The sequence below is a fragment of the Strix aluco genome, chromosome 5 (genome assembly GCF_031877795.1).
Source record: "Strix aluco isolate bStrAlu1 chromosome 5, bStrAlu1.hap1, whole genome shotgun sequence".
NCBI classification, from domain to species: Eukaryota; Metazoa; Chordata; class Aves; order Strigiformes; family Strigidae; genus Strix; species Strix aluco.
The window spans coordinates 75,143,225-75,154,875 of record NC_133935.1 but is presented as its reverse complement, the minus strand read 5'-3'; the positions used below and the strand labels follow the sequence as shown (position 1 = coordinate 75,154,875).

At 40.5% G+C, this 11,651-nt stretch overlaps 1 protein-coding gene across 2 annotated transcripts in view; it reads right to left on the bottom strand.

The window, feature by feature from the left end:
- Window positions 1-1,256: 1,256 nt before the first annotated feature.
- RELN (reelin) overlaps window positions 1,257-11,651 on the bottom strand; it is a 296,224-nt gene continuing 285,829 nt past the window's right edge. The window contains exons 64-65 of one of the 2 annotated variants that reach the window (XM_074827840.1): window positions 7,706-7,841; window positions 1,257-2,395 (exon numbers count right to left, since the gene is read on the bottom strand). In XM_074827840.1, coding sequence (XP_074683941.1) covers window positions 7,712-7,841 — 130 coding nt within the window. In that variant the 3' untranslated portion in view covers window positions 1,257-2,395; window positions 7,706-7,711. The remainder of the gene's footprint in view (window positions 2,396-7,705; window positions 7,842-11,651) is intronic. The other variant, XM_074827841.1, reaches the window with a different exon arrangement.

Genomic DNA, 11,651 nt, shown 5'->3' with positions numbered 1-11,651 from the left:
AAATAGGAGCATTTATATCTTGTTTGTTCAATGGGCGAAACTTTTATTACAATATTTTAGAATCTCTTGCCCAAACATTAAGCTATTATATTCTTTAATAACCTCATTCTTTTTCTTCCTGCTCTTTCTCTGAATAGATCCTTTATCTTGTTTCAAGTATTGAAAGCATGCACATGGTTCTCCAGAACGGTATGGTAAGTCTGCAGCTGCAGGAGGCTGGACTGTTGCAGTAAGTTTCCAGGTCTGTCAAAGGTCTGTTGCATAATTTTGACCAAGCCAAGGTTTTGACTAGTTGGTCAGTGAATGACCTCCTTTTTTCCTGCACTGCTCAGGTACCTTTGATTAAAAACCTCTTAAAAATTAAACACATCTTAGGTGGCTGATCATGGATGTGTAACAAACACCCTTCTGGTTCAGACCGGTACAGTGCCAGAAGCAGAGGTACATGATGTAAAAGCATAGCAAGTATATATGATAATTCCTTCTGATGAGGAGCAGCTGAGGAAGCTGGGGTTGTTTAGCCTGGAGAAACAGAGGCTCAGGGGAAACCTTATTGCTCTCTACAACTACCTGAAAGGAGATTGTAGCGAGGTGCGTGGTGGTCTCTTTTCCCAAGTAACAAGTGATAGGACAAGAGGAAGTGGCCTCAAGTTGCACCAGGGGAGGTTTAGATTGGATATTAGGAAAAATTTCTTCACTGAAAGGTTTGTCAAACATTGGAACAGGCTGCCCAGGGAAGTGGTTGAGTCGTCATCCCTGGAGGTATTTAAAAGACGTGTAGATGTGGTGCTTAGGGACATGGTTTAGTGGTGGACTTCACAGTGTTAGGTTTAAGGTGAGACTTGATGATCTTAAGGGTCTTTTCCAATCTGAATGATTCTGTGATTCTAAGAACTAACAAATTCATCTGTTGTGAAACAGGTTCCTTATGTGCTGCACTGTAGTCCTCAGAGCTTGCAAACACCAATTTGCGCATTAATATTAGGTTTGCAGATAAAGTCAAGTGAGAACGTGCATTGGTCTGTGGTCCTGTTTCATTCCTTGCACCAGTACCTGTTCCACCAACGATATTATGCCCACAGGTGGGACTGGGAAGACTTCTTGGTTTGTGTTATTTGCTAAGTGCTGTTAAGTGTGATGTACTAAATATTAAAAAATACCATTGATGTTTGTGTTAAAATCTAGGTATTTAGTGAAAGAATTTGGTTTATGGTTTCATGTAAAGCCTTCATGGCTTGAAAAGTCTAACATCAGAATTCTTTGTTGACATTATTTTTATTGAAGCATGGATCTTTAGCTTGGTTCACCATAAAGTGAAGCATTTTATTTATGATAATAGACAGTTTAGGGCTATAGGGGCATTATAACGTTGCTGGTGTAGATACAACTTTATCAGAAGATACAAACATGACCCGCAATAGAAACAAACACCAAAGAGAACACGATGAAACATTCACTGTTTACAAATCACTTCATTACTACAGACACCAAATGGCAGTTACTGTAAGTAAATCAGTTGCAGAGAACTGACTACATTTAGACAGGGAACTGGGAACTTCTTTATGGGGCTTTATCCACAACTCCTTAGTAGAAAAAGGTTTAATGTCAAGCATTCTTTTTTTATCTACAAAACAATGCTAACCAACAGACATATCAAAGAATAAGACCAAAGGATATCAATGCCTTTACAACTACTTTTGCAATTATCTTCTTGATTAGGTACTTTGATTTTTTTTTTAATACATTTTGTCAGAAGGTAAATAGCCCAAAAATCAGCAGCAAAAATATTACAACAACAAAACAAGTAAATACAGTGCCAATGTGTCATGTTGTAGAGGAGAATACAAAGAGGACAAACATCGATAACTTAATCATATAAAATGACACAGAGCTGAAATACAGTGCACTTAAATACCTATGTGACAAAAAATGTTAAATTCTGTACTTAGTATGTAGGTTTTTTTAAACATAAAATCTGAAAAGTCTTTGTGCTTAAACTTTTTTCCTGTTAAACAGAATTAGTTGCTTACTTCCAATACTGCCACTGTAACTGATATTACAACAGATCACAATTTTCACAGACACATCAACATTAAAACATTTACCTATGAGAAAATAAGTCACTTCTCATTAGTTCACAGTGCGAAAAAGTGGTGTACACTCTGTCTTGAGAAAGGCTTTCAGTTATTCATCAAGCCAGTTGCAGAAAAGTCCTGATACCAGATGCAGTGCTAGATTTAAAGAATGGAAAGCAACACATCACATGTTGGGAGGAAAAAATATAAATTTCTCGTTTCTTCATGGATATCGTCTAAGTGACCTTCGTCTTCTGTTGTAGAAATGCCTGAGCCCATGTTGCCGTGAAAAATTCATCATGTAATTTTGTTTGCGAGTGCTGTTAAAATCAAAGGGTGGAGGAAGAGAAGCATGTCAGTTTCTTTTAGATGTACTTTAAATTATTCTGGAGCAGTGAGCTAGTGGGACAGATTCTTCTTTGTCCTTGCATGACCTTTCAAGCCTGTGTAAGGTTGTGACATACACGCTTTGTACAACAGCCAAGGTACAAGGCCATTGAGAATCTGTCCCACTTTACATTTATTTACAATTCATGATCTTAGGGAAAGGTTAAGATCTTTCAGTTAATGAAAACTTGTGCTGCCTAGGGCCAGATTCACTAAAGCTGCATGCACATCATACCCTCTCAATACAGGGCATTTCTCTACAGTGGCTTTATACTTCAGTTATCCTTCTGGCTTCAATCATTAACTGCTTTATCTTGAGAACAAGAAAAGCATTACTCCATTTCTTTATCTTCCACTTTTACCATATAGGAAGTGAAGTACAACAGTTTTATGCAGACCTAATGCAGACTATACACTCCCATGCAAAACTGAAGAAAGATCTGGGAAATAAGCGTCATCACATCTGGGAGGAGATCAGGCAAGAGACAGCCTGACTACAGCCTAATTGAAGAAAGGACACTTGTTCAGAAGACCCACCTGGAGGACAAGACCCATCTACGCAATGAAGATTTCTACTTCTCCCATTGAGGGAAGAAAGAAGCATGAGAGGGCAGTGGTGGACAAGACAGCTGTCTTGGACTTTTGTACCTGAAACTCATCTAACTCCTAAGGGCTGCATCCCACTTTCAGTTTCCAAATTTCAGCAGCTTTGAAAATGAAGCTGTGACATATGTGGTGCATCCTTGTCAGTCTACTTATGGCCTATACAGACTTGCATACACCTTGGGGAGAACTGCTTGTGCAGCACCCCAGACCTGTGACATCCTACTGCCTCTGCTGTGGCAGGGGACTGCAGAACATCCACAGAGCTTCATCTGGCTATGCTTTTTCTTGGTCTGTTTACATACATATCCAAACCTTTAGTGCATGCACACAAATACAGGTCTACATAGATCTACAGCCAGACTGCACTCAGAATTACATGGGAATTAAAAGGTTTGTGTATTCTGAAGTTCTAATAAAGGATGTCTCCTCTTAGATCTACAACTTGCAGTACACTTCGCCAGACTAATGTATAAAGCAGCTGAGAAGTTGCTATAAGAGAGGCAGTGACTTATACTCTGCACTGTAGAGTCCTAGGGCATGGGAAAGACCTTCTGATTGGAGAACTACTTTTAAAAATAAAAATAGTATCGCATACTGCTGCCAGATTCTAGTTTTTAGAGCCACCTGACCTCCTTTCTCCACATGGAAAAATGGCATACAGGATACTCCCATCGATGCAGTCAGATGATGCAGTTTCTTTAAGAGATCGGAGCACAGCATTAACCATGCAGATCCCAAGGACAACTCCAACAGGTGTAAGGAGCTTCACCCAGGAGGGACTGCTGGTGACTGCAACACCAAATTTTCTTTTGGTTTCAGGGGAAAGAAGCTGCAAAGTCATAGTGAATCTGTGCAGTCTTGGGCTAATTTCTGACTCCCTCTCCTAATCCTCCATGCCTACTTAGGACCTTGTGCTTTCTAGCTTCGTCTTGCAGTGGGAGAAGGATGCCTGACTTAAGCATCTCTACTCCAAGGGACTGGATATTACCAGGACCTTCCAAACCAAGAATTCAATCAGATTTTAAAGGCGATCTGTGAAGTAGAGGCCTGCAGTAGACATTACTGTCAATAAATCTCCCATTTGTGTGTGCAAGGCAGATTTTCACTTGTGAGTTTTCTCTGTGAGTAAGAAGTATATACTCATACTGTAATCAGTCATACTTCCCTCTCTAGTGCATAAGCTTAGTTTTAGTGAATGTGGCCCTTAGGAAAAAGGAATGATTGCATGCTTTGCAAAATACATATGGTCCTCCAGAGGCAAAGATAGCTTTTGCTGTCGTATACTAATTTAATCTAAAAAAATCTGTATAACAAAGTTATACACTTTTCAACAGCTAATCTAGAACACAATTGACTAAACTGAAGAAAAGCGGTCGTGTCAAAATCTAGATTATAAACCCCTAATCAATTCCAAGTCACTTCCTGACTGTTTTTCCAAGGCTTTGAATTTTTTTGTTTGTTTTGCCACTGGAACGTACATGCAAGAATGAAACAAAGTCCATCTCCTGGTGACAATGAAAGCAAACGGTCTAGACTTGGTACAGCTTTTGGCACTCTCACAGTAAGGCAGAGCTTTAGAGCATTTGGCAATTGAGAGAGGGGTTAATGTTTGAGGTTGACTTGTCCTGACTTTCACCTGACTTCTTCAAGTGAAAAAGAAAGATCTGTGCTGATTTGTAAGAGTTTTGTGTGAGAGAGTGACAGCGGTGAGTTTATATAGTTTTAATGTCACTTGGTAGCTCAAGTGCAAAGAAGCTTTGAAGATCAGTCTTTATTCTGGTGCTGTAGTCATCTCAGTGGAACATCACCCTCACTCCAGTCAGCACTGTGGAAGGCAGGAGGGAAATCATGACCCTGAACCCACTTCTGAAAGTGGCTGCCATTGGTCATGAGGCTTGAAGGAGGTCTTAATCTTGCCTTCCCTTTAATTCCCATTGCCTGGGAAGTGGGTGGTTCCTTAGACACAGGGCCTTCAAGGTGACATCCCGCCTCTCAGGAGAGCATCCTAACCATGAAGTGAGGATGAAGCCCCTATCTGCTGGGAGAAGGCTACTCTGCAGCCAAAATACAGGAGAGAAGGTCCTGGGAGAAAACACTGCCCAACTTTGCGTGGCGTCGCTCTTGGTACATGGCACCAAGCAGAGCTGTCAATGTTTTTGGCTGAAAAAATTGCCATTTCTAGACCTGGTTAAGTTTAGGACTGAGCTTGGCTGTGAGAGCCCCAGCTTGGGCAAGACTTGGACAGCAGGGACACATGCTGAGCTACAGTCTTTAGCCCAGGGACCTTTGTGTTCCCCCATCTCCCTCTTGCCTTTGGTCTGCTCACATTCAGCCACAGCTCAGCAGAGATTTTCAGGACTCATTTTGAACACTGCTTATGTGCACCTGCACTCTATTTCACTTCAGTGCCTAACCATTTTGTATCTGGACTTAAAGTTATGATGAAGATGTTTAAAACAATGAACAAAGAAAAAAAAAACCAACAAAAAGAAAGGAAAAGAAATAATTGAAAAAAGCAACAAAGAAAGGGTTATCTAATAACTTAAAAGATTTACTCATTTTTTATGTATATCATTCTGTTCTGTTATTTTATAAGATGATCAAGAAGTTACAAAGAAACATATCTTTGTCTTACACTGAACACCAGAGCAGTAAAGTGTGTGAAAAATGAGAGAAATCTAAATTCTCAAGAACTAAATGGTTATTTTTTTCACTTGCACTGACATGGTTCAAACTTGTCCTCGCCAATGTCTGTGATAGACTTCCCAGCTACTGGTTGGATGCCACATAAAAACTGCATGCTTGCTATAGAAAACGGCATGATTTTCACTGTTGCGACAGGTAAATATGTGTACCTTATGTATTATAGTATCATATCATATTGTATAATATGTATAGTCTGGTATGCATAAAATCACAGCAGGTCTATATTTATTTCTCTGAATTAATTTTATATATTGGTAGCTGGCAAGTACTGTATAAGAGAGATCAATAGTGCTTTATAAGATCACGATAAGAATTATATAATATAGTTTGCAGGAATAATTAGGCATTTCTTGCATTTGGTGGATTTAAGAATGCTTTCAATACTATTAATAACAAATTTAATTTCTATTTTCACAGACTGATAGAAGGCTTTACCATAATTTTGCAGTTGTTTTGTTGTTTGGAGTACCCAAAATATGCCAGGCAGCATCAAGCTATATTATGAATAGACACCCCTTCCATAATGGAGGGTATGGAGGGAATTTTTGTTGGGATATCAGTGGCAACTTGAAGGCTGCTTTGCAAGTGTTAATGAACTGGTCAGCATCTGCTGAGCCTTCTGCCTTTTCTGTGCATTCACTGAACCATCAGTAAATCAGAAAAGTACAGATCCAAAATAGTTATCTGTATATTGCTGATGGAGCAAGCAGCAAAAAAGCAATCAAGAGGAGCAACTACTGCGTAATTTGTTCAACAGTTTTGAGTGCATTATTAAAAAATAAATATAAGATAATAGTGCTCCAATTTGTGTAGGAAACCCTAAATAACTTTCCAGTGAAGTCACTGGAGTTATACTAGTTAGATGAAAACAATATGCAGACAATACAGAAGAACAAAATTCTGTCTAGGTCATGTTCAATAAATACCTACAGTGAAGCAATTTATGAGAAGGAGTCGCTCTGGGTCTTTAGTCTTTAATAGAGCATTTTGGTTATTGCATGCTTCCTAAAGCACAGTTTGAACTACAAGTCTGCAGTTTAAAATTTATGAAAATAGAACATAGCCAAATGGAATGAAAATATGCAGTAAAAAAACCCAGTATATACTAATATCGTTCATTATTTCCATGTTTTTAATTGACAGGACACAGTAGGAACCAAATAGAAACAAAAATATTTGGATTACAAAATGAACATGAACAAAGCCTTAGGAAACAGCAAAGGCATGCCTCTCAGGACTAGGCTTGGGGTAAATTTTGAGGCTGAATTACAAATGCTTTCTTGGAGGGTACTATAATAAGAAAAGTGATGTGCTCCGACCAAAGTCCTGATGGCCCATATCAATGACACATGTTCTTTGGCTTTGGTGAGGTCAAGATTTGAACCCAGAGCTCAGTAATTATGTTGGTTAGTGGTATCTATTAACTGTGACAGCACGAAGCAGCAGAGTTACAAGAAACAAAACAACTACCTGGGAGACACTTGCTGTGTGTTTAAGGGGCACGCGTGGCTATGCCACCATGCAGATTCACTGACATACACTACCTGGCTGTGGCTTCAGCTCTGTTGTTATCAATTATGGAGAAAGTGGGAATTCCTTTTTAGAGTTGAGAGGTCGCCCATGCAACGTGCTGGGTGCTCTCCATTGGCAGGTCTCATTGCACTGCAGGAGAAGAAGTCCTTCTCACTGCAGCCTCAGTGAAATTCCCACTGTGGTATGGGGTGAGCTGCTGCATGTTTTCTGCTAAGTTTAACTTCCCCCAGTGGGGGAAGAGCTGGGGAAGAGCTGCAGGAACAGGGCCCTCAGGAGCTACGTGGCACATGTCAGAGTACAAATGATTTTCCACCAACCCATCATTGACAAAACTTTGTGAAGGAGCTGTAGCTATAACAGAAATGTACATCTGATATTGATTCAGGGAAAGTACTTACCTTATTCTAGTGTAAAACCAATGACAGCAAACAATGAAATACAACACAAGTTAGAAAATGCCTTTCAATGCATGCAGCACTGTGATTAGTCATAAAACCCTGATGAGGTTTAGAGGCAATATAGGACTTTTCATCTCTTTTGAAAATAAAAATTGAACAAATTATTTCCTGATATTTCAAATCAATATTTATATTTTTATTTTCTATAAAATTCAGCATGCACTTTTTAGAAACATAATAAAAATGTCATAAAAGCACAAACTGCATCATATTAAATTTGGCATAAATGTTGTGAATATTCAGATAATTACCTAATGTTTGAACTATTTGTGTTCTTTATTATAAATATGTTGATACTTTAATTTAAATGCATTTTTCAAATCATTGCTTTTTACTAAAAAAATGAAGCAGATGAAAATGCTTTTCCACATGAGCACTCCTTGTTAGAGCTAGAATATATAATTTGTATTTTAATGTTCAAAATAAGGATAAACATTGTTTGCATCAAATGCAACATAAGTTCTTACTAAATCATTTGTGCCAAAAATGTGAGAGTATCTTGACAATGAAGAGCATGGAGTAATGGCTATGGAGGGAGTCATTCTGTAATCCAACAGTTAACCATAAAATAGTAGGTGGGGATAAGATTTCTTGCATTCCTTGCACAACTCAAATTCCTTTAGATCACATACTGAGTTTTGGGGTGCAAAGAAAGCAACATCAGACCCTTAGTGTTCAGCTTATCATGACCCTTTAGTTCTCAATACCTTTGATCAGAATTGAGTTTGTGAGAGTTCTATAAGGGCCTGCCCTACACACAAAGAAATGGCAGTTCCAAATGCACATGCAAAAAGGTGTGTGGTGTCTGTGCAGCAGACAGGCTGAGAGCTGTGCTTCCAGAGAAAAACAATGTGCAAATGAAATGCAGAGTTGGACATGGGCTCTTCTTAGGGTGGAAGTACAGGGGCACAGAAAATTACCCTTTCTTAAGTCTGGGGTAAAATATTTTTTTATCCTAAGAAGAGCCACACAGAACATGTGAGAGTTGTGTCCAAATGGAGAGAAAAAATGCTGCACTAACAAGGAATAATTGGCACTAGCTTTAAAAGGGACTGGAGAACTTGACAACTAGTATCCTCTCTCCACCACAGCATAGACATCAACCATTGTTAAAATAAGTTGGCAAGCAGTTAGTTGGCAAGATCAATTTAATGTATAACATAGTCAAAGCAGGTATTGTGTTTCACCTGTTTGAAAGAGGTGCTCAGTTTAAGCACCATTTGCAGTCTTAACGATACTATTTTTTAATGAGTGATTCAGATAATTCATTCAAAAGTGAAATGATTTTAAGTAACATAGAAAAGCATCCATCAGTGGCCTTTCTTATCACTGCCAGGTATTTTGTATGCACGTATAATCTGCAGGTTAATTTTTGCCCCCAGCAAACTATTTTGGGAGCAAAGGAAACAAAGGAATTGCACCCTGAATACATGTTTGCTGGTGAGAGGATGATGGCCCTTGACTCAGAAATCAATTGGACTGAACAGAGAGTGACCCTGGCTGTGCATCAGCTGCAAGTGGTATCTGCACTATGACTTGGCAGCTGGGCCTGTGACAGAATTAATTTAAAATCTTTGGATTGCTGTGAAGAGTTGAGCCATGAAAGCAGGTGTTCACAGATTTGTCCCTGGGGTGAGCCCTGTAAGGAGGTGCGGGTGCATCCTCCATGTTGGATGGGAAATAAAATCAAGAAAATCCTTGGTTGTGCTACATCCCTACAGATCAGCTCTCCCTGCTGGCAGGTGCTTTCCCTGTTTGTCCTCTTAATCCAGCCCTTAGTCTACTCAAGGAGAGCGTGGCTCACTTGCCCGTGGGCTGATGAGGAGCTGGCACAGCACCAAGGTGTGCACCTGGGGGTGCAGGCAGCCAAGCCAACACCTAGGGCATTTGGGAAAATCAGACCTTTTTGTCAGCCCACAGGGTAGTGAAGGAAACACAAGATGAAATGTGTGAAAAGCCAGAAATTTCTGTATGTCCCAAACCACACCTCCTAGCATAGGTCGGCTTCTTGCTGTAACAACTTATAGGCTAGAGACTTGTCTGCTGTGTCAACGTGGGTATGCAGACCACAGACAGACATGAAAATCTAGGACTTAAACCAGGGCCAGTGAGGATAATTTTGATGGTTCCCAGAGAGGTGTATGGAGTCTCAGTCAGGTGGGTGATGGAGTGCAGGGGTATAAAAGGACCGAGCACAGACTATGTTAGACACAGACCATCAACAGGTCCTGTAGCCAGGGATGTTCATGGCTTTCTGAGACAAGGTCAGAGTGCCAACAGGAATTACTTCCAATTTGGGAGACACAGGTGTTCCCAAAGGTATCTCAGCTTTGCGATGAATAAGCCAGACAGAAGCCTACTGATTCGCCAGTGACTCCCAATAGAATTAATGGGAAGAGGTAATTACAGCACCCTGGTGAATGGTTTTAGTTCAGGCTGTGCCTTTCTGCAGCCATGTCAGAGAGCCCTGGGGTGGCTATTGCCCACAGAGCTCTCTTCTGGCAGTCTCAGTGGGAGGGCAGAGCACCTGAGGGACGCTGTCTCCTTGCCTCTTGCTGCAGAGCTGCCTGGGCAAGGTGGCTTGCTCTCCCAAGGGGCGGGCAGGGTTTCTGTGCCCTTCATTGGAAAATGAAGGAATATTAAGAATTAAAGCTAAGTCCTATCCCTAGTATTCTTGTGTGAATCCTGGTAGCCCTGGTGTGTGCAGGATCATCCAGGGTCAGTGCTAACAGACACTGATGCAGGTTCCCTTCTCTATGCCTGGAAGCACACCATGGAGATGACTGAGTGTCTTCATCATTTTACAGGTGAAGAAACCGAAGTGCTGGGGGTAAAGTGACCAGTGTGAGGTGGCCACGTGAAATAGCGGAACTAAAGGAAAAGCCAGGTGAGAGTATCTATTGACAAGGAACAGTGTGCCTCCTTTCAGAAAGCCTCCCAGAGGCTTTATTGAACCCTTTGTGGGTTACTTGCAAATAAAATTTAAGAGACCTACAGAATATTTTGATGAATTAGAAGGTGCAGCTAGAACAAAACAGAGGGGTTGAAGCCACCTGCCAGGTCTGAGCACATGCCAGCATATGAACCAGATGCGCCACAGCATGTATTTCTGCCTTTCCTGAGAGCAGCACATCTCACGTGCTGTAGTTAGCAGGGTCTGGAACTCCACATATGGCCTTTGGGAAATACGCTGCCATGGCACTGCATTTCACAGTACTTGGTAAGGAGAAATCTGTCTGGTTTGGTCTGTCTTCCTCTGTGGGTTGTACCAGGTGTTGCTTGAACAGGGTGGAAACTCTCTGTCTCTAGCCTGATATTTTGGCCAATATTCAGAAGAGCCTTAAAGTTCTTTAACAGGAGAAAAAGAAGAGAAAGGAGAAGGCACTGTCTGCCCATCTGATTCCTTCTCTAGTCAATGTGTGATTAGTTGCTATATCATTTCTATTGCTGTCTGCATTCTACTATACCATATCTCGTATGACTGACTTGTCACCACTCATCTTGTGTGTCTAGTCTACAGCATGGCAGATCTCATTGTCAAGGAAGTTCTCCATATTTCAGCCTAAGAATCACTTTTTAAGGATCTGTCCTATTCCTACTTACACCTCCTAATTCAATGCTTGGGTTGATGGGTAATAGTATGCTTTATTTTTTTTTCTGACCTGGTTTTTTCTTTTTATTTTTTTTTTTTTAATTGCAAGGTAGAAAGACATGGGAATATTTCAGAACTACCAGTTCCCTTTTCCATGGTTTCCTAAGCACTGTGAGTCTCCTGCAGGTTCATACTCTTCCATATCTTTCCTGATGCAGCATCATACAGCCATTAATTAAGCCAGGAATCACATCCGTCCCTCTGTTCCTTCAAGTTTTAAGCTTAATGTTATGG